General features: G+C 54.9%; 1 protein-coding gene across 1 annotated transcript; it reads left to right on the top strand.

Annotated features, from left to right (window-relative positions):
• Positions 1-5,293: 5,293 nt before the first annotated feature.
• Positions 5,294-6,214, top strand: LOC311221005 (NAD(P)(+)--arginine ADP-ribosyltransferase 1-like; the record flags this gene model as incomplete). The annotated part of the gene is made up of 1 exon (XM_084304724.1): positions 5,294-6,214. One exon carries the CDS (start codon positions 5,294-5,296, stop codon positions 6,212-6,214), a length of 921 nt encoding a protein of 306 aa, XP_084160850.1.
• Positions 6,215-22,734: the final 16,520 nt, after the last annotated feature.

Genomic DNA, 22,734 nt, shown 5'->3' with positions numbered 1-22,734 from the left:
ATTTACAGAACAGCAAACTGAAAAAAACACAAATGCACACAGCTTTTAACAAGCCTTTGGATATGATAAATAGCAAAAGAGAGAACACGGCACAGGATCACGCAGGATCACACTGAAAGATATGAAGAGCAAACCAGACAAGATTGTGGGCAGCAAATCAACAAATATGTTCGACAAATATGATCATTGTAAGCTCCTCTGAAGCACTCTGGTCAAATTTCTTGTTAATCCCACCCCCTGAGCCTCTCAATGGATGCCAAAAGGCTGCCGTGGTTTCACATCGATGTCTAACTAAAAACCTCAACTGCTCTGTCATTGCTCCTCAGAGACAGAGGGGAGGCAGAAAGGATGGCCCAAAAGAAAAGGCTAAGGGGTTGAGAGAAGGATAATTGAAATACAAAAGAAAAAGGAAAAAAAATAAAATAAAAGCCAATTCACACAGAAGCAAAGAGAAAGCAGTTACTCTCCACTGCCCACCAGCAAGCAAGGTCAGCCACATCTTGGGAAGCAGGGCCCCAGTACACATATCTGTTGTTTGGGAGGAAAAACCTCTCTCAATTACTTTCCAATGGTCTTGGGAATCCAGAGAGATCCCGGTCTACTGGAAGATGGCAAATGTGGTTCAAGTTTTCAGCAAGAGCGAGAAAGAAGACCCTGGTAATGACAGACCTGTCAGTCTCATTTCAGTGCCTGGTAAAATCATGGAGAAAATTATCCCAGGAGTTATTGAAAAGCACCTGAGGGACAAGGCAGTCACTGGTCACAGCAAGCAGAGGGTTCATGAGGGGAAGGCCCTGCTTAACAGACTTAATTTCCTTTCATGACAAAGTTACCCACATAGTTGACCAAGGGATGGCATCTGATGAAATCTTTTTGTATTTCAGCAAAGCGTTTGATAGGGTTTCTCAAAGTATCCCTCAGGACTAAATGTGCAGCACACAGCTAGACAGGTACCTAATGTGCTGGGTGAACAACTGGCTGGTGGGTCAGGCTCCAAGGGTGCTAGTAAATGGGGTTACCTCAGGCTGACTGGCAGTTACTCGTGGGGTTCCCCAGGGCTGTTTTGGGGCCAGTTTTTGTCAATGTTTTTATAAAGGAAAACATTGACATTTATTTTTATAAATGAAAATTATGTTATTTATTTTCATAAATGAAAGCATTGACATTCAGAAATTTCGTTTCTGTGTCTGGGGGACTGCTGCTGGAAACTGGAGTTTTATCCGACAGTTTTATCTGACAAAAAACAGTAGTTTTATCTGACAAAACCCCTTTGTGATTGTTTGTCCTAGCAACTGACATCTCCACAGGTATCAGTACAGGCTGGGGAATGACCTGCTGGAGAGGAGCTCTGAGGAGAAGAACCTGGGGGTCCTGGTTGGTGACAGGTTGTCCATGAGCCAGCAGTGTGCCCTGGTGTCCAAGAGGGTCAACGGGATCCTGGCGGGCATTAAAAGGAGCGTGGCCAGCATGTCGAGGGCGGTGATCCTCCCCCTCTGCTCTGCCCTGGTCAGGCCTCACCTGGAGTACTGGGTCCAGTTCTGGGCTCCCCGGTACAAGAAAGACAGGGATCTCCTGGAAAGAGTCCAGCGGAGGGCCACAGATGATACGGGGCCTGGAGCATCTTCCCTGTGAGGAGAGGCTGAGAGACCTGGGTCTGGTCAGCCTGGAGAAGAGAGGACTGAGAGGGGATGTCCTCAATGTGTATAAATACCTGAGGGGTGGGAGACAGAGGGATTTGGCCAACCTCTTTCAGTGGTCTGTGGGGACAGGACAAGGGGCAGTGGCCACAAAATGGAGCCCAGGCAGTTCTGCACCAATATGCGAAAGATCCTCTTCTTTGAGAGAACTGGCAGAGCAGCTGACCCAGCCACTTTCCATCATTTATCAGCAGTCCTGGCTATCGGGGGAGGTCCCAGCTGACAGGTGGCTAGCAAACATGACGCCCATTCTCAAGAAGGGCCGGAGGGCAGACCAGAAAACTACAGGCCTGTCAGTTCGACCTCAGTGCCAGGGAAGCTCATGGAGCAGATTATCTTTAGTGTCATCACGCGGCACTTGCAGGGCAAGCAGGCGATCAGGCCCAGTCAGCATGGGTTTATGAAAGGCAGGTCCTGTTTGACAAACCTGATCTCCTTCTATGACAAAGTTACACGCTTGGTGGATGAGGGAAAGGCTGTGGATGTGGTCTACCATGACTTCAACAAGGTTTTTAACATGGTTTCCCACAGCATTCTCCTCAAGAAACTGGCTGCTCGTGGCTTTGACTGGTGTACGCTTTGTTGGGTTAGAAACTGGCTGGACAGCCGGGCCCAAAGAGTTGTGGTGAATGGAGTCAAATCCAGCTGGAGGCCGGTCACTAGTGGCGTTCCCCAGGGCTCGGTGCTGGGGCCAGTCCTCTTTAATATCTTCATCGATGATCTGGATGAGGGGATCGAGTGCACCCTCAGTAAGTTCGCAAATGACACCAAGTTAGGTGCGTGTGTTGATCTGCTCGAGGGTAGGAAGGCTCTGTAGGGGGATCTCGGACCGATGGGCTTAGGCCAACTCTATGAAGTTCAACAGGGCCAAGTGCCGGGTCCTGCACCTGGGGCACAACAACCTGAAGCAGCGCTACAGGCTGGGAGAGGAGTGGTTGGAAAGCTGCCTAGCGGAGAAATACCTGGGAGTACTGATGGATAGTCGGCTGAATATGAGCCAGCAGTGTGCTCAGGTGGCCAAGAAGGCCAACAGCATCCTGGCTTGTATCAGAAGCAGTGTGGCCAGCAGGGCTAGGGAAGTGATTGTCCCCCTGTACTCGGCTCTGGTGAGGCTGCACTTCGAGTACTGTGTTCAGTTTTGGGCCCCTCGCTACAAGAAGGACATGGAGGTGCTTGAGCGGGTGCAGAGAAGGGCGACGAAGCTGGTGAGGGGCCTGGAGAACAAGTCCTATGAGGAGCGGCTGAGGGAGCTGGGCTTGTTCAGCCTGGAGAAGAGGAGGCTCAGGGGCGACCTTATTGCTTTCTACAGGTACCTTAAAGGAGGCTGTAGCGAGGTGGGGGTTGGCCTGTTCTCCCACGTGCCTGGTGACAGGACAAGGGGGAATGGGCTAAAGTTGTGCCAGGGGAGTTTTAGGTTGGATCTTAGGAAGAACTTCTTTACCGAAAGGGTTGTTAGGCATTGGAACAGGCTGCCCAGGGAAGTGGTGGAGTCACCATCCCTGGAGGTCTTTAAAAGACTTTTAGATGTAGAGCTCAGCGATATGGTTTAGTGGAGGACTGTTAGTGTTAGGTCAGAGGTTGGACTCGATGATCTTGAGGTCTCTTCCAACCTTGAAATTCTGTGATTCTGTGATTCTTCACAGTGAGGGTGACGGAGCACTGGGACAGGCTGCACAGGGAGGTTGTGGGGTCTCCTTCTCTGGGGATATTCAAGGCCCGCCTGGATGCCTACCTGGGCAGCCTGCTCTAGATAACTGCTTTGGCAGGGGGTTGGACCCGATGATCTCCTGAGGTCACCTCCAACCCCTACAATTCCGTGATTCTTTGGTTCTGGGATCTTCCTTGAAGGCACACCTTCCCTTCACACCTGACACAAGACAACGCCAGAATGCCCCCTTCCCTGGCGAGGGATCCCAGCTGCCTGGCTTCCCTGCCCTCTAATTGCAGACCATGGCTCCGCTGTCCCAGCACCAGAGCAGCCAGGTGACAAGGTGCTCACCTGGACAACGACTGACATCTTTTCGCCTATCTCATAGCTCATGCTGGAATAGGCATCGGGTAGTTCCTGATGCTCTTATGATACCTTCCTCTTCATCTTCCTGTTCCTCTGATGGCCCCGCCACTTTGGAGCAGCCTGCCTCGTCTTCTTCCTCGTCCCCAGTCCGAGTGGGAGTTCCTCTGCATTCAAAGCAAGCCGTGTGAGAAGCTAAGGCTTACAAATTACAATTGTTAAACAACAATTTTGTTTTAACAAGCTGTGGTCAGATCTGTCCTTATCTCAACCCTTTGAGCCCCATGCTGGACATCAAAGGACTGCTGTGGTTTAACCGGCCAGCAGCTCAGAACAACAGAGACATTCACTCTTCCTCACCCACAAGTGGGATGGGGGAGAGAATTGGGTGGGAGGGGGAAAAAAAAGTATAAGCTTGTGAGTTGAGATGAAGACAGTTTAATAGGACAGAAAGAAATATAAGAAAACTAAAAATAATAATAGTAAAATAATAACACATACAAGACAAGCGATGCACAATGCAATTGCTCACCACCTGCTGACGGATGCCCAGCTTATCCCTGAGCAGCCTGCGCCCCCACCCCAGCTAGCCACCCCTAAATATTGTCCAGCATGACCCCATATGGTGTGGAATACCCCTTTGGCCAGTTGGGGTCAGCTGTCCTGGGCCTGTCCCCTCCCAGCTCCTGCTGCACCCCCAGCCTGCCCGCTGCCAGGGCAGTGTGAGCAGCACAGAAGTCCTTGGCTCTGTGTCAGCACTGCTCAGCACCATCTCAGCCATCAGTGTGTTATCAGCACCATTCTCATCCTAAAACCAAAGCCCCACACCAGCTACGGTGATGAAAAGCAACTCTATCCCAGACAAAACCAGGACAAGCCAGTGTCCGCTGCAGCGGGAGCCCCTCTGCACTGAGGGCTGCAGAGCCTGCGCCTCACCTCTCAGCACCCATGGGACTGGGACCCACACACGCATGCACTAGAGCATGGGAAACTGATACAAGGTGATTTCCTGTTGGTTTCCCTGCAGCCTTTTGCAACAGCCCAGCAGCAACTGGGTGGTCATGGGGGGCTGGAACACAAACTGTCTGGGGGTTGCTATAAAAAGGCAGAGCAGCCAGCTCGACGCACCCTGCAGCAGCGCCGAGCCGTGGGTCCTGCATGCAACAGAGCAGAGGTAACATCTCACTGCAGCACCAGGGCTACTCCTGGCACAAAAGCTGCGGCCTCAGAGGATGTCGGGGCTGCACGGGGGAACCCAGGTGTCTGCGGGGTTTGATGCAAGTAGCTGGGCTGGAGTCCGGGCCAGTATCAGGGTGGGGAAGACCCAGGTGGCCGTGGCTGGGGACACACACTGCGGGTGCTTCCCTCTAGTGCCAGGGGGGCCATGGGCGGCTTTCGAGGTGACCCTGATGCATCTGCTCCGCTTCTCCCTGCAGCCTTCTCCGACCCTGCGCTCTCCCCCTAGCAGACGCCTGTGCCCTGTACTGCTGCACTCAGCGGCTGAGCTCAGCCGGTTGCAGAGGACCGGGTCCTGCGCTGCCTGGGGCATCCCCGCTCGTGGCTGGACCCCCGGAGCTTCCTGCACATGGAGCACCTTGGCCTGGGCTGGGTGCTGCTGGCCGGCACCTTGGCTGGCACCTTGGCTGCCAGCAGCACCCGTGAGCAAGACCTAGGCCCCATAAAGAAGTTGGCAATGGGCATGGCCCAGAACTCCTTCGATGACCGGTATGAGGACTGCAGATGCGAGATGAAAGAGGAGCTTAAAACGGTGAACCGCGCTGAATTCAAAAACCCGGTCTATGCAGACACATGGAGAAAAGCAGATGAGAGGTGGCGGAACTCCATCGATCTGCAAGTGCTGCGGTGGGAGTACGCGGTGGCCGTGCTGGCGTACACTTACCCTACAAGTCTGTACCGCCAGTTCAACGCAGCTGTGCGCGAGGGTGGGCGCTCCCGCGGGTACTACCTGCAATCCTTCCCCTTCAAGACAATGCATTTCCTCCTGACTGAGGCCCTGCACACTCTGCGGAAAGCCCAGGGCCACAGATGCTACAACGTCTACCGCGGCGTCAGGGGCATCCGCTTTATGGCCCACCGCTACCAGACCGTCCGCTTCGGCCAGTTCGCCTCTGCCTCCCTCCAGAAGAATGCTGCCCAGAAATTTGGCCGGGACACCTTATTCTTTGTGTACACCTGCTACGGTGTCCCCATCTGGAACTTCTCCTTCTACCCTAAGGAGAAAGAAGTCCTCATCCCACCCTATGAGGTCTTCAAGGTCACCAGTGTCACCCATTACCCAAATGGAACCCACATCCATCTCCACTCCCATGGTGTGCGCAGCACCTACAACTGTGCACTGCTGAATAGTACGGGCAGCCAGCAGGATGGGTACCATCGTGAGATATCTGGGGACAGGGCACAGCCCTGGGCAGGCGCCGCCGTGCTCCCCGCGCTCCTCCAGCCATGGCTGCAGAGGAACGGGGACCCCGTACCACCGGCTCTGTGAGGGGAAGGGGAGCCTCGTGGTGAAGGCAACACCTCCGTGTGGGGAGCTCGGGGAGCTCGGGGAGCTCGGGGAGCTTGAAATAACATGGAGCTGCTGTGTGGAGGCATGGGCGTGTGTAGAGAAGGAGGAGCAGGAGGGCCTGCTGAGGGGTTTGTTTGGGGTATAAAAGGGCCGGTCAGTGTTTGTGTGTCCTATCGTCGCATTTCTCTCATTAAAGCTTTTCTCTTTGCACACTCGCAGCCTTTCCCATGTGTACGCGTGCTGAGAGGACTACGTGCCAGCTCCTGGCGAGGCCTCTGTGTGTGCGAGTGAGCTCAGTGCCAGCTCCTGCAGCCAGATCCAAGTGTCCCTTCTCTCCCCAGCCCTGCTGGGGAGGAGGGGAGCGAGCGGCTGTGCGGTGCTGAGCTGCCTGTAGCTTCAAGCACAGCAGGCCTTCTGGTGCCCAGTGCGAGGCCTGAAGGCTTGAGGTAACGGCAGACCCAAGCGCAGCGTGCCCGAGAGAACAGCCCTGCGGGCATCAGCCCACAGCACGGCGCTGCCGTCGGCGCCGGGCCTAGGGCCGGCTGTGAGACTGGTGGCGACAGTGCCCGGAGGGGCCGGGGGCAGTGGCAGCGCCAGAGGGAGGAGAGGTTGAGATAAGGACAGGGAGATCGCTCAACCATTATCGTAACAAGCAAAATAGACTCAGAGTAGGAAGATGAGTATCATTTATTGCCTATTACTAATAAGCTAGAGCAGTTAGAAAACAAACAATAAAAACAAACTCCAACACGTTCCCCTCATCCACCTCTTCCACCTTCTCCCCCCCGAGCAGTGCATGGGAACGGGCAATGGGGGCTGCCGTCAGTCCCTGATGCTTCATCCCCGCCGCCCCTCACGGTCCCTCTGTGCCCCTGCTCCCCGTGGGGTCCCTCCCATGGATGCCGTCCTTCCCAAACTGATCCTTCAGGGGCTTCAAGAACTGCTCCCACACGGCTCCATCCCACGGGATCCATCCCCCAGTCCCAAACTGCTCCAGCACGGGGCCCTCATGCGTGGGCGGCAGCTCCCCCCAGACCCCTGCTCCTGCGTGGGCTCCTCTCCACGGGCTGCAGCTCCGGCCCGGGGCCTGCTCCTGCGGGGGCTCTCCATGGGCCGCAGCCTCCTCCAGGCCACATCCACCTGCTCCACCGGGGGCTCCTCCACCCATGGGGGGGCTGCAGCGTGGAGATCTGCTCCGTGTGGGACCCATGGGTGCAGGGGGACAGCCTGCTCCACCAGGGGCCTCTCCACAGGCCGCAGGGGAACTTGTGCTCTGGTTGATGGAGCACCTCCTGCCCTGCTGCTGCACTGACATTCTCACAGAGGCCACCCCTGCAGGACCCCACTACCAAGATCTTGCCAATACAGATTTACAGAACAGCAAACTGAAAAAAACACAAATGCACACAGCTTTTAACAAGCCCTTGGATATGATAAATAGCAAAAGAGAGAACACGGCACAGGATCACGCAGGATCACACTGAAAGATATGAAGAGCAAACCAGACAAGATTGTGGGCAGCAAATCAACAAATATGTTCGACAAATATGATCATTGTAAGCTCCTCTGAAGCACTCTGGTCAAATTTCTTGTCATCTCCACCCCCTGAGCCTCTCAATGGATGCCAAAAGGCTGCCGTGGTTTCACATCGATGTCTAACTAAAAACCACAACTGCTCTCTCATTGCTCCTCAGAGACAGAGGGGAGGCAGAAAGGATGACCCAAAAGAAAAGGCTAAGGGGTTGAGAGAAGGATAATTGAAATACAAAAGAAAAAGAAAAAAATCATAAAAGCCAATTCACACAGAAGCAAAGAGAAAGCAGTTACTCTCCACTGCCCATCAGCAAGCAAGGTCAGCCACATCTTGGGAAGCAGGGCCCCAGTACACGTATCTGTTGTTTGGGAGGAAAAACCTCTCTCAATTACTTTCCAATGGTCTTGGGAATCCAGAGAGATCCCGGTCTACTGGAAGATGGCAAATGTGGTTACAGTTTTCAGCAAGAGCGAGAGAGAAGACCCTGGTAATGACAGACGTGTCAGTCTCATTTCAGTGCCTGGTAAAATCATGGAGAAAATTATCCCAGGAGTTATTGAAAAGCACCTGAGGGACAAGGCAGTCACTGGCCATAGCAAGCAGAGGGTTCATGAGGGGAAGGCCCTGCTTAACAGACTTAATTTCCTTTCATGACAAAGTTACCCACATAGTTGACCAAGGGATGGCAGCTGATGAAATCTTTTTGTATTTCAGCAAAGCGTTTGATAGGGTTTCTCAAAGTATCCCTCAGGACTAAATGTGCAGCACACAGCTAGACAGGTACCTAATGTGCTGGGTGAACAACTGGCTGGTGGGTCAGGCTCCAAGGGTGCTAGTAAATGGGGTTACCTCAGGCTGACTGGCAGGTACTCGTGGGGTTCCCCAGGGCTGTTTTGGGGCCAGTTTTTGTCAATGTTTTTATAAAGGAAAACATTGACATTTATTTTTATAAATGAAAATTATGTTATTTATTTTCATAAATGAAAGCATTGACATTCAGAAATTTCGTTTCTGTGTCTGGGGGACTGCTGCTGGAAACTGGAGTTTTATCCAACAGTTTTATCTGACAAAAAACAGTAGTTTTATCTGACAAAACCCCTTTGTGATTGTTTGTCCTAGCAACTCACATCTCCACAGGTATCAGTACAGGCTGGGGAATGACCTGCTGGAGAGGAGCTCTGAGGAGAAGAACCTGGGGGTCCTGGTTGGTGACAGGTTGTCCATGAGCCAGCAGTGTGCCCTGGTGTCCAAGAGGGTCAACGGGATCCTGGCGGGCATTAAAAGGAGCGTGGCCAGCATGTCGAGGGCGGTGATCCTCCCCCTCTGCTCTGCCCTGGTCAGGCCTCACCTGGAGTACTGGGTCCAGTTCTGGGCTCCCCGGTACAAGAAAGACAGGGATCTCCTGGAAAGAGTCCAGCGGAGGGCCACAGATGATACGGGGCCTGGAGCATCTTCCCTGTGAGGAGAGGCTGAGAGACCTGGGTCTGGTCAGCCTGGAGAAGAGAGGACTGAGAGGGGATGTCCTCAATGTGTATAAATACCTGAGGGGTGGGAGACAGAGGGATTTGGCCAACCTCTTTCAGTGGTCTGTGGGGACAGGACAAGGGGCAGTGGCCACAAAATGGAGCCCAGGCAGTTCTGCACCAATATGCGAAAGATCCTCTTCTTTGAGAGAACTGGCAGAGCAGCTGGCCCAGCCACTTTCCATCATTTATCAGCAGTCCTGGCTATTGGGGGAGGTCCCAGTTGACTGGCGGCTAGCAAACATGACGCCCATTCTCAAGAAGGGCCGGAGGGCAGACCAGAAAACTACAGGCCTGTCAGTTCGACCTCAGTGCCAGGGAAGCTCATGGAGCAGATTATCTTTAGTGTCATCACGCGGCACTTGCAGGGCAAGCAGGCGATCAGGCCCAGTCAGCATGGGTTTATGAAAGGCAGGTCCTGTTTGACAAACCTGATCTCCTTCTATGACAAAGTTACACGCTTGGTGGATGAGGGAAAGGCTGTGGATGTGGTCTACCATGACTTCAACAAGGTTTTTAACATGGTTTCCCACAGCATTCTCCTCAAGAAACTGGCTGCTCGTGGCTTTGACTGGCGCACGCTTCGCTGGGTTAGAAACTGGCTGGATAGCCGGGCCCAAAGAGTTGTGGTGAATGGAGTCAAATCCAGCTGGAGGCCGGTCACTAGTGGCGTTCCCCAGGGCTCAGTGCTGGGGCCGGTCCTCTTTAATATCTTCATCGATGATCTGGATGAGGGGATCGAGTGCACCCTCAGTAAGTTCGCAAATGACACCAAGTTAGGTGCGTGTGTTGATCTGCTCGAGGGTAGGAAGGCTCTGTAGGGGGATCTCGGACCGATGGGCTTAGGCCAACTCTATGAAGTTCAACAGGGCCAAGTGCCGGGTCCTGCACCTGGGGCACAACAACCCGAAGCAGCGCTACAGGCTGGGAGAGGAGTGGTTGGAGAGCTGCCTAGCGGAGAAATACCTGTGAGTACTGATGGATAGTCGGCTGAATATGAGCCAGCAGTGTGCTCAGGTGGCCAAGAAGGCCAACAGCATCCTGGCTTGTATCAGAAGCAGTGTGGCCAGCAGGGCTAGGGAAGTGATTGTCCCCCTGTACTGGGCTCTGGTGAGGCTGCACCTCGAGTACTGTGTTCAGTTTTGGGCCCCTCGCTACAAGAAGAACATCGAGGTGCTTGAGCGGGTGCAGAGAAGGGCGACGAAGCTGGTGAGGGGCCTGGAGAATAAGTCCTACGAGGAGCGGCTGAGGGAGCTGGGCTTGTTCAGCCTGGAGAAGAGGAGGCTCAGGGGCGACCTTATTGCTTTCTACAGGTACCTTAAAGGAGGCTGTAGTGAGGTGGGGGTTGGCCTGTTCTCCCACATGCCTGGTGACAGGACAAGGGGGAATGGGCTAACATTGCACCAGGTGAGGTTTGGGTTGGATGTTAGGAAGAACTTCTTTACTGAAAGGGTTGTGAGGCATTGGGATGGGCTGCCCAGGGAAGTGGTGGAGTTACCATCCCTGGAGGTCTTTAAAAGAAGTTTAGATGTAGAGCTCAGCGATATGGTTTAGTGGAGGACTGTTAGTGCTAGTTCAGAGGTTGGACTCGATGATCTTGAGGTCTCTTCTAACCTAGAAATTCTGTGATTCTGTGATTCTTCACGGTGAGGGTGACGGAGCACTGGGACAGGCTGCACAGGGAGGCTGTGGGGTCTCCTTCTCTGGGGATATTCAAGGCCCGCCTGGACGCTTACCTGGGCAGCCTGCTCTAGATAACTGATTTGGCAGGGGGTTGGACCCGATGATCTCCTGAGGTCACCTCCAACCCCTACAATTCCGTGATTCTGTGGTGCTGGGATCCTCCTTGAATGCACACCTTTCCTTCACACCTGACAGAAGACAACGCCAGAATGCCCCCTTCCCTGGAGAGGGATCCCAGCTGCCTGGCTTCCCTGCCCTCTAATTGCAGACCATGGCTCCGCTGTCCCAGCACCAGAGCAGCCAGGTGACAAGGTGCTCACCTGGACAACGACTGACATCTTTTTGCCTATCTCATAGCTCATGCTGGAATAGGCATCGGGTAGTTCCTGATGCTCTTATGATACCTTCCTCTTCATCTTCCCGTTCCTCTGATGGCCCCGCCACTTTGGAGCAGCCTGCCTCGTCGTCTTCCTCGTCCCCAGTCTGAGTGGGAGTTGTAAGAAGCTAAGGTTTACAAATTACAATTGTTAAACAACAATTTTGTTTTAACACGCTGTGGTCAGATCTGTCCTTATCTCAACCCTTTGAGCCCCATGCTGGACATCAAAGGACTGCTATGGTTTAACCGGCCAGCAGCTCAGAACAACAGAGACATTCACTCTTCCTCACCCACAAGTGGAACGGGGGAGAGAATTGGGTGGGAGGGGGAAAAAAAAGTATAAGCTTGTGAGTTGAGATGAAGACAGTTTAATAGGACAGAAAGAAATATAAGAAAACTAAAAATAATAATAGTAAAATAATAACACATACAAGACAAGCGATGCACAATGCAATTGCTCACCACCTGCTGACAGATGCCCAGCTTATCCCTGAGCAGCCTGTGTCCCCACCCCAGCTAGCCACCCCTAAATATTGTCCAGCATGACCCCATATGGTGTGGAATACCCCTTTGGCCAGTTGGGGTCAGCTGTCCTGGGCCTGTCCCCTCCCAGCTCCTGCTGCACCCCCAGCCTGCCCACTGCCAGGGCAGTGTGAGCAGCACAGAAGTCCTCGGCTCTGTGTCAGCACTGCTCAGCACCATCTAAGCCATCAGTGTGTTATCAGCACCATTCTCATCCTAAAACCAAAGCCCCACACCAGCTACGGTGATGAAAAGCAACTCTATCCCAGCCAAAACCAGGACAAGCCAGTGTCCACTGCAGCGGGAGCCCCTCTGCACTGAGGGCTGCAGAGCCTGCGCCTCACCTCTCAGCACCCATGGGACTGGGACCCACACACACACGCCCTAGAGCATGGGAAACTGATACAAGGTGATTTCCTGTTGGTTTCCCTGCAGCCTTTTGCAACAGCCCAGCAGCAACTGGGTGGTCATGGGGGGCTGGAACACAAACTGTCTGGGGGTTGCTATAAAAAGGCAGAGCAGCCAGCTCGACGCACCCTGCAGCAGCGCCGAGCCGTGGGTCCTGCATGCAACAGAGCAGAGGTAACATCTCACTGCAGCACCAGGGCTACTCCTGGCACAAAAGCTGCGGCCTCAGAGGATGTCGGGGCTGCACGGGGGAACCCAGGTGTCTGTGGGGTTTGATGCAAGTAGCTGGGCTGGAGTCCGGGCCAGTATCAGGGTGGGGAAGACCCAGGTGGCCGTGGCTGGGGACACACACTGCGGGTGCTTCCCTCTGGTGCCAGGGGGGCCATGGGCGGCTTTGGAGGTGACCCTGATGCATCTGCTCCGCTTCTCCCTGCAGCCTTCTCCGACCCTGCACTCTCCCCCTAGCAGACGCCCGTGCCCTGTACTGCTGCACTCAGCGACTGAGCTCAGCCGGTTGCAGAGGACCGGGTCCTGCGCTGCCTGGGGCATCCCCGCTCGTGGCTGGACCCCCGGAGCTTCCTGCACATGGAGCACCTCGGCCTGGGCTGGGTGCTGCTGGCCGGCACCTTGGCTGGCACCTTGGCTGCCAGCAGCACCCGTGAGCAAGACCTAGGCCCCATAAAGAAGTTGGCAATGGGCATGGCCCAGAACTCCTTCGATGACCAGTACCGGGGCTGCAGATACAAGATGGAGGTGGCGCTGAAGAAACTGTACCACGTGGAATTCAAAAACCACACCTATGCAAAGACCTGGAGAAGAGCATATAAGAGGTGGCGGAAGCAATGGGGCAACTCCAACCACACGCAGGTGCTGCAGCGGGAGTACGCGGTGGCCGTGCTGGCGTACACTGCTGATACAAGACTGTACCGCAAGTTCAACGCAGCTGTGCGCAAGGGTGGGCGCTCCCGCGGGTACTACCTCCAATCCTTCCCCTTCAAGACAATGCATTTCCTCCTGACCGAGGCCCTGCACACTCTGCGGAATGCCCAGGGCCGCAGATGCTACAAAGTCTACCGCGGCGTCAGGGGCATCCGCTTTACGGCCCACCGCCACCAGACCGTCCGCTTCGGCCAGTTCGCCTCTGCCTCTCTCCAGAAGAATGCTACCAAGAAATTTGGCCGGGACACCTTATTCATTGTGTACACCTGCTACGGGGTCCCCATCAAGCATTTCTCCTTCTTCCCTACTGAGGATGAAGTCCTCATCCCACCCTATGAGGTCTTCAAGGTCACCAAGGTAATGAGTTACTTCAGCAGAAGCATCATTCACCTCCACTCCCATTCCACGCACAGCAACTACAACTGTGCACTGCTGAAGGGTAGGGGCAGCCAGCAGGGTGGATGCCACCGGGAGATGGCTGGGGACAGGGCACAGCCCTGGGCAGGCGCCGCCGTGCTCCCCGCGCTCCTCCAGCCATGGCTGCAGAGGAACGGAGGCCCCGTGCCACCGGCTCTGTGAGGGGAAGGGGAGCCTCGTGGTGAAGGCAACACTTCCGTGTGGGGAGCTTGGGGAGCTCAGGGAGCTCGGGGAGCTTGGGGAGCTTGGGGAGCTTGAAATAACGTGGAGCTGCTGTGTGGAGGCATGGGCGTGTGTAGAGAAGGAGGAGCAGGAGGACCTGCTGAGGGGTTAGGTTTGGAGTATAAAAGGGCCGGTCAGTGTTTGTGTGTCCTATCGTCGCATTTCTCTCATTAAAGCTTTTCTCTTTGCACACTCGCAGCCTTTCCCATGTGTACGCGTGCTGAGAGGACTACGTGCCAGCTCCTGGCGAGGCCTCTGTGTGTGCGAGTGAGCTCAGTGCCAGCTCCTGCAGCCAGATCCAAGTGTCCCTTCTCTCCCCAGCCCTGCTGGGGAGGAGGGGAGCGAGCGGCTGTGCGGTGCTGAGCTGCCTGTAGCTTCAAGCACAGCAGGCCTTCTGGTGCCCAGTGCGAGGCCCGAAGGCTTGAGGTAACGGCAGACCCAAGCGCAGCGTGCCCGAGAGAACAGCCCTGCGGGGATCAGCCCACAACACGGCGCTGAGATAAGGGCAGGGAGATCGCTCAACCATTATTGTAATGAGCGAAACAGACTCAGAGTAGGAAGATGAGTATCATTTATTGCGTATTCCTAACAAGCTAGAGCAGTTAGAAAACAAAAAACCAAACTCCAACACCTTCCCCCCATCCACCTCCTCCCCCCAAGCAGTGCAGGGGAACGGGCAATGGGGGCTGCAGTCAGTCCCTGACGCTTCATCCCCACCACCCCTCACGGTCCCTCTGTGCCCCTGCTCCCCGTGGGGTCCCTCCCATGGATGCCGTCCTTCCCAAACTGATCCTTCAGGGGCTTCAAGAACTGCTCCCACATGGCTCTGTCCCATGCGGTCTCTCCCCCAGTCCCAAACTGCTCCAGCACGGGGCCCCCACGGGTGGGCGGCAGCTCCCCCCAGCCCCCTGCTCCATGTGGGCTCCTCTCCACGGGCTGCAGCTCCGGCCCGGGGCCTGCTCCTGCGGGGGCTCTCCATGGGCCGCAGCCTCCTCCAGGCCACATCCACCTGCTCCACCGGGGGCTCCTCCACCCATGGGGGGGCTGCAGCGTGGAGATCTGCTCCGTGTGGGACCCATGGGTGCAGGGGGACAGCCTGCTCCACCAGGGGCCTCTCCACAGGCCGCAGGGGAACTTGTGCTCTGGTTGATGGAGCACCTCCTGCCCTGCTGCTGCACTGACATTCTCACAGAGGCCACCTCAGCAGCCCCCCACTACCAAGATCTTGCCAATACAGATTTACAGAACAGCAAACTGAAAAAAACACAAATGCACACAGCTTTTAACAAGCCCTTGGATATGATAAATAGCAAAAGAGAGAACACGGCACAGGATCACGCAGGATCACACTGAAAGATATGAAGAGCAAACCAGACAAGATTGTGGGCAGCAAATCAACAAATATGTTCGACAAATATGATCATTGTAAGCTCCTCTGAAGCACTCTGGTCAAATTTCTTGTCATCTCCACCCCCTGAGCCTCTCAATGGATGCCAAAAGGCTGCCGTGGTTTCACATCGATGTCTAACTAAAAACCACAACTGCTCTCTCATTGCTCCTCAGAGACAGAGGGGAGGCAGAAAGGATGGCCCAAAAGAAAAGGCTAAGGGGTTGAGGGAAGGATAATTGAAATGCAAAAGAAAAAGAAAGAAAAAAAAAAAAAAAGCCAATTCACACAGAAGCAAAGAGAAAGCAGTTACTCTCCACTGCCCACCAGCAAGCAAGGTCAGCCACATCTTGGGAAGCAGGGCCCCAGTACACATATCTGTTGTTTGGGAGGAAAAACCTCTCTCAATTACTTTCCAATGGTCTTGGGAATCCAGAGAGATCCCGGTCTACTGGAAGATGGCAAATGTGGTTCCAGTTTTCAGCAAGAGCGAGAGAGAAGACCCTGGTAATGACAGACCTGTCAGTCTCATTTCAGTGCCTGGTAAAATCATGGAGAAAATTATCCCAGGAGTTATTGAAAAGCACCTGAGGGACAAGGCAGTCACTGGTCACAGCAAGCAGAGGGTTCATGAGGGGAAGGCCCTGCTTAACAGACTTAATTTCCTTTTATGACAAAGTTACCCGCACAGTTGACCAAGGGATTGCATCTGATGAAATCTTTTTGTATTTCGGCAAAGCGTTTGATAGGGTTTCTCAAAGTATCCCTCAGGACTAAATGTGCAGCACACAGCTAGACAGGTACCTAATGTGCTGGGTGAACAACTGGCTGGTGGGTCAGGCTCCAAGGGTGCTAGTAAATGGGGTTACCTCAGGCTGACTGGCAGTTACTCGTGGGGTTCCCCAGGGCTGTTTTGGGGCCAGTTTTTGTCAATGTTTTTATAAAGGAAAACATTGACATTTATTTTTATAAATGAAAATTATGTTATTTATTTTCATAAATGAAAGCATTGACATTCAGAAATTTCATTTCTGTGTCTGGGGGACTGCTGCTGGAAACTGGAGTTTTATCCGACAGTTTTATCTGACAAAAAACAGTAGTTTTATCTGACAAAACCCCTTTGTGATTGTTTGTCCTAGCAACTGACATCTCCACAGGTATCAGTACAGGCTGGGGAATGACCTGCTGGAGAGGAGCTCTGAGGAGAAGAACCTGGGGGTCCTGGTTGGTGACAGGTTGTGCCCTGGTGGCCAAGAGGGCCAACAAGATCCTGGCGGGCATTAAAAGGAGCGTGGCCAGCATGTCGAGGGCGGTGATCCTCCCCCTCTGCTCTGCCCTGGTCAGGCCTCACCTGGAGTACTGGGTCCAGTTCTGGGCTCCCCGGTACAAGAAAGACAGGGATCTCCTGGAAAGAGTCCAGCGGAGGGCCACAGATGATACGGGGCCTGGAGCATCTTCCCTGTGAGGAGAGGCTGAGAGACCTGGGTCTGGTCAGCCTGGAGAAGAGAGGACTGAGAGGGGATGTCCTCAATGTGTATAAATACCTGAGGGGTGGGAGACAGAGGGATTTGGCCAACCTCTTTCAGTGGTCTGTGGGGACAGGACAAGGGGCAGTGGCCACAAAATGGAGCCCAGGCAGTTCTGCACCAATATGCGAAAGATCCTCTTCTTTGAGAGAACTGGCAGAGCAGCTGGCCCAGCCACTTTCCATCATTTATCAGCAGTCCTGGCTATCGGGGGAGGTCCCAGCTGACAGGTGGCTAGCAAACATGACGCCCATTCTCAAGAAGGGCCGGAGGGCAGACCAGAAAACTACAGGCCTGTCAGTTCGACCTCAGTGCCAGGGAAGCTCATGGAGCAGATTATCTTTAGTGTCATCACGCGGCACTTGCAGGGCAAGCAGGCGATCAGGCCCAGTCAGCATGGGTTTATGAAAGGCAGGTCCTGTTTGACAAACCTGATCTCCTTCTATGACAAAGTTACACGCTTGGTGGATGAGGGAAAGGCTGTGGATGTGGTCTACCATGACTTCAACAAGGTTTTTAACATGGTTTCCCACAGCATTCTCCTCAAGAAACTGGCTGCTCGTGGCTTTGACTGGTGTACGCTTTGTTGGGTTAGAAACTGGCTGGACAGCCGGGCCCAAAGAGTTGTGGTGAATGGAGTCAAATCCAGCTGGAGGCCGGTCACTAGTGGCGTTCCCCAGGGCTCGGTGCTGGGGCCGGTCCTCTTTAATATCTTCATCAATGATCTGGATGAGGGGATCGAGTGCACCCTCAGTAAGTTCGCAAATGACACCAAGTTAGGTGCGTGTGTTGATCTGCTCGAGGGTAGGAAGGCTCTGTAGGGGGATCTCGGGCCGATGGGCTTAGGCCAACTCTATGAAGTTCAACAGGGCCAAGTGCCGGGTCCTGCACCTGGGGCACAACAACCTGAAGCAGCGCTACAGGCTGGGAGAGGAGTGGTTGGAAAGCTGCCTAGCGGAGAAATACCTGGGAGTACTGATGGATAGTCGGCTGAATATGAGCCAGCAGTGTGCTCAGGTGGCCAAGAAGGCCAACGGCATCCTGGCTTGTATCAGAAGCAGTGTGGCCAGCAGGGCTAGGGAAGTGATTGTCCCCCTGTACTCGGCTCTGGTGAGGCTGCACTTCGAGTACTGTGTTCAGTTTTGGGCCCCTCGCTACAAGAAGGACATGGAGGTGCTTGAGCGGGTGCAGAGAAGGGTGACGAAGCTGGTGAGGGGCCTGGAGAACAAGTCCTATGAGGAGCGGCTGAGGGAGCTGGGCTTGTTCAGCCTGGAGAAGAGGAGGCTCAGGGGCGACCTTATCGCTCTTTACAGATACCTTAAAGGAGGCTGTAGCGAGGTGGGGGTTGGCCTGTTCTCCCACGTGCCTGGTGACAGGACAAGGGGGAATGGGCTAAAGTTGTGCCAGGGGAGTTTTAGGTTGGATCTTAGGAAGAACTTCTTTACCGAAAGGGTTGTTAGGCATTGGAACAGGCTGCCCAGGGAAGTGGTGGAGTCACCATCCCTGGAGGTCTTTAAAAGACGTTTAGATGTAGAGCTCAGCGATATGGTTTAGTGGAGGACTGTTAGTGTTAGGTCAGAGGTTGGACTCGATGATCTTGAGGTCTCTTCCAACCTTGAAATTCTGTGATTCTGTGATTCTTCACAGTGAGGGTGACGGAGCACTGGGACAGGCTGCCCAGGGAGGTTGTGGGGTCTCCTTCTCTGGGGATATTCAAGGCCCGCCTGGATGCCTACCTGGGCAGCCTGCTCTAGATAACTGCTTTGGCAGGGGGTTGGACCCGATGATCTCCTGAGGTCACCTCCAACCCCTACAATTCCGTGATTCTTTGGTTCTGGGATCTTCCTTGAAGGCACACCTTCCCTTCACACCTGACACAAGACAACGCCAGAATGCCCCCTTCCCTGGCGAGGGATCCCAGCTGCCTGGCTTCCCTGCCCTCTAATTGCAGACCATGGCTCCGCTGTCCCAGCACCAGAGCAGCCAGGTGACAAGGTGCTCACCTGGACAACGACTGACATCTTTTCGCCTATCTCATAGCTCATGCTGGAATAGGCATCGGGTAGTTCCTGATGCTCTTATGATACCTTCCTCTTCATCTTCCTGTTCCTCTGATGGCCCCGCCACTTTGGAGCAGCCTGCCTCGTCTTCTTCCTCGTCCCCAGTCCGAGTGGGAGTTCCTCTGCATTCAAAGCAAGCCGTGTGAGAAGCTAAGGCTTACAAATTACAATTGTTAAACAACAATTTTGTTTTAACAAGCTGTGGTCAGATCTGTCCTTATCTCAACCCTTTGAGCCCCATGCTGGACATCAAAGGACTGCTGTGGTTTAACCGGCCAGCAGCTCAGAACAACAGAGACATTCACTCTTCCTCACCCACAAGTGGAATGGGGGAGAGAATTGGGTGGGAGGGGGAAAAAAAAGTATAAGCTTGTGAGTTGAGATGAAGACAGTTTAATAGGACAGAAAGAAATATAAGAAAACTAAAAATAATAATAGTAAAATAATAACACATACAAGACAAGCGATGCACAATGCAATTGCTCACCACCTGCTGACGGATGCCCAGCTTATCCCTGAGCAGCCTGTGTCCCCACCCCAGCTAGCCACCCCTAAATATTGTCCAGCATGACCTCATATGGTGTGGAATACCCCTTTGGCCAGTTGGGGTCAGCTGTCCTGGGCCTGTCCCCTCCCAGCTCCTGCTGCACCCCCAGCCTGCCCGCTGCCAGAGCAGTGTGAGCAGCACAGAAGTCCTTGGCTCTGTGTCAGCACTGCTCAGCAGCATCTAAGCCATCAGTGTGTTATCAGCACCATTCTCATCCTAAAACCAAAGCCCCACACCAGCTACGGTGATGAAAAGCAACTCTATCCCAGCCAAAACCAGGACAAGCCAGTGTCCGCTGCAGCGGGAGCCCCTCTGCACTGAGGGCTGCAGAGCCTGCTCCTCACCTCTCAGCACCCATGGGACTGGGACCCACACACGCATGCACTAGAGCATGGGAAACTGATACAAGGTGATTTCCTGTTGGTTTCCCTGCAGCCTTTTGCAACAGCCCAGCAGCAACTGGGTGGTCATGGGGGGCTGGAACACAAACTGTCTGGGGGTTGCTATAAAAAGGCAGAGCAGCCAGCTCGACGCACCCTGCAGCAGCGCCGAGCCGTGGGTCCTGCATGCAACAGAGCAGAGGTAACATCTCACTGCAGCACCAGGGCTACTCCTGGCACAAATGCTGCGGCCTCAGAGGATGTCGGGGCTGCACGGGGGAACCCAGGTGTCTGCAGGGTTTGATGCAAGTAGTTGGGCTGGAGTCTGGGCCGGTATCAGGGTGGGGAAGACCCAGGTGGCCGTGGTTGGGGACACACACTGCGGGTGCTTCCCTCTGGTGCCAGGGGGGCCATGGGCGGCTTTGGAGGTGACCCTGATGCATCTGCTCCGCTTCTCCCTGCAGCCTTCTCCGACCCTGCGCTCTCCCCCTAGCAGACGCCCGTGCCCTGTACTGCTGCACTCAGCGGCTGAGCTCAGCCGATTGCAGAGGACCGGGTCCTGCGCTGCCTGGGGCATCCCCGCTCGTGGCTGGACCCCCGGAGCTTCCTGCACATGGAGCACCTCGGCCTGGGCTGGGTGCTGCTGGCCGGCACCTTGGCTGGCACCTTGGCCATCAGAAGCACCTGTGAGCAAGACCTCGGCCCCATCAGGAAGGTGGCGATGGACATGGCCCAGAACTCCTTCGATGACCAGTACTGGGGCTGCAGATGCGAGATGGAAGAGGAGCTTAAAATAGTGAACTGCACCGAGTTTGAAAACGACATGTACGCGAAGACCTGGAGAAGAGCAGAGGAGAGGTGGCGGGAGCAATGGGGCAACTCCATCCAACCGCAGGTGCTGCGGCGGGAGTACGCGGTGGCCGTGCTGGCGTACACTGATAATACAGGCCTGTACAGCGAGTTCAACGAGGCCGTGTGTGAGGGTGGGCGCTCCCGCGAGCACTACCTGGAATGCTTCCACTTCAAGACAATGCATTTCCTCCTGACCGAGGCCCTGCATACTCTGCGGAAAGCCCAGGGCCACAGATGCTACGATGTCTACCGCGGCGTCAGGGGCATCCACTTTACGGCCCAGATCAACCAGACTGTCCGCTTCGGCCGGTTTGCCTCTACCTCCCTCAAGGAGAATGCTACCAAGAGATTTGGCCGGGACACCTTATTCTTTGTGTATACCTGCTACGGTGTCCCCATCTGGAACTTCTCCTTCTACCCTAAGGAGAAAGAAGTCCTCATCCCACCCTATGAGGTCTTCAAGGTCACCAGTGTCACCCATTACCCAAAAGGAACCCACATCCATCTCCGCTCCCATGGTGTGCGCAGCACCTACAACTGTGCACTGGTGAATGGTAAGGGCAGCCAGCAGGGTGGGTACCATCAGGAGATGGGCACAGCCCTGGGCAGGCGCCGCCGTGCTCCCCGCGCTCCTCCAGCCTTGGCTGCAGAGGAACGGGGGCCCCGTGCCACCGGCTCTGTGAGGGGAAGGGGAGCCTTGTGGTGAAGGCAACACCTCTGTGTGGGGAGCTCGGGGAGCCTGGGGAGCTTGAAATAACGTGGAGCTGCTGTGCGGAGGCATGGGGGTGTGTAGAGAAGGAGGAGCAGGAGGGCCTGCTGAGGGGTTTGTTTGGGGTATAAAAGGGCCAGTCAGTGTTTGTGTGTCCTATCGTCGCATTTCTCTCATTAAAGCTTTTCTCTTTGCACACTCGCAGCCTTTCCCATGTGTACGCGTGCTGAGAGGACTACGTGCCAGCTCCTGGCGAGGCCTCTGTGTGTGCGAGTGAGCTCAGTGCCAGCTCCTGCAGCCAGATCCAAGTGTCCCTTCTCTCCCCAGCCCTGCTGGGGAGGAGGGGAGCGAGCGGCTGTGCGGTGCTGAGCTGCCTGTAGCTTCAAGCACAGCAGGCCTTCTGGTGCCCAGTGCGAGGCCCGAAGGCTTGAGGTAACGGCAGACCCAAGCGCAGCGTGCCCGAGAGAACAGCCCTGCGGGCATCAGCCCACAGCACAGCGCTGCCGCCGGCGCCGGGCCTAGGGCCGGCTGCGGGACTGGTGGCGACAGTGCCTGGAGGGGCCGGGGGCAGTGGCAGTGCCAGAGGGAGGAGAGGTTGAGATAAGGACAGGGAGATCGCTCAACCATTATCGTAACAAGTGAAACAGACTCGGACTAGGAAGATGAGTATCATTTATTGCCTATTACTAACAAGCTAGAGCAGTTAGATAACAAACAAAAAACCAAACTCCAACACGTTCCCCTCATCCACCTCTTCCACCTTCTCCCCCCTGAGCACTGCATGGGAACGGGCAATGGGGGCTGCGGTCAGTCCCTGACGCTTCATCCCCGCCGCCCCTCACGGTCCCTCTGTGCCCCTGCTCCCCGTGGGGTCCCTCCCATGGATGCCATCCTTCCCAAACTGATCCTTCAGGGGCTTCAAGAACTGCTCCCACACGGCTCCGTCCCATGGGGTCCATCCCCCAGTCCCAAACTGCTCCAGCACGGGGCCCCCATGGGTGGGCGGCAGCTCCCCCCAGACCCCATCCTCCTGCTCCACTGGGGGCTCCTCCACCCATGGGGGGGCTGCAGCGTGGAGATCTGCTCCGTGTGGGACCCATGGGTGCAGGGGGACAGCCTGCTCCACCAGGGGCCTCTCCACAGGCCGCAGGGGAACTTGTGCTCTGGTTCATGGAGCACCTCCTGCCCTCCTGCTGCACTGACATTCTCACAGAGGCCACCCCTGCAGGACCCCACTACCAAGACCTTGCCAATACAGATTTACAGAACAGCAAACTGAATAAAACACAAATGCACACAGCTTTTAACAAGCCCTTGGATATGATAAATAGCAAAAGAGAGAACACGGCACAGGATCACGCAGGATCACACTGAAAGATATGAAGAGCAAACCAGACAAGATTGTGGGCAG

Source organism: Netta rufina (assembly GCF_964035555.1).
Source record: "Netta rufina genome assembly, chromosome: 1".
NCBI classification, from domain to species: domain Eukaryota; kingdom Metazoa; phylum Chordata; class Aves; order Anseriformes; family Anatidae; genus Netta; species Netta rufina.
The sequence above is the reverse complement of the archived record's forward strand: the minus strand, read 5'-3'. Positions and strand labels throughout refer to the sequence as shown.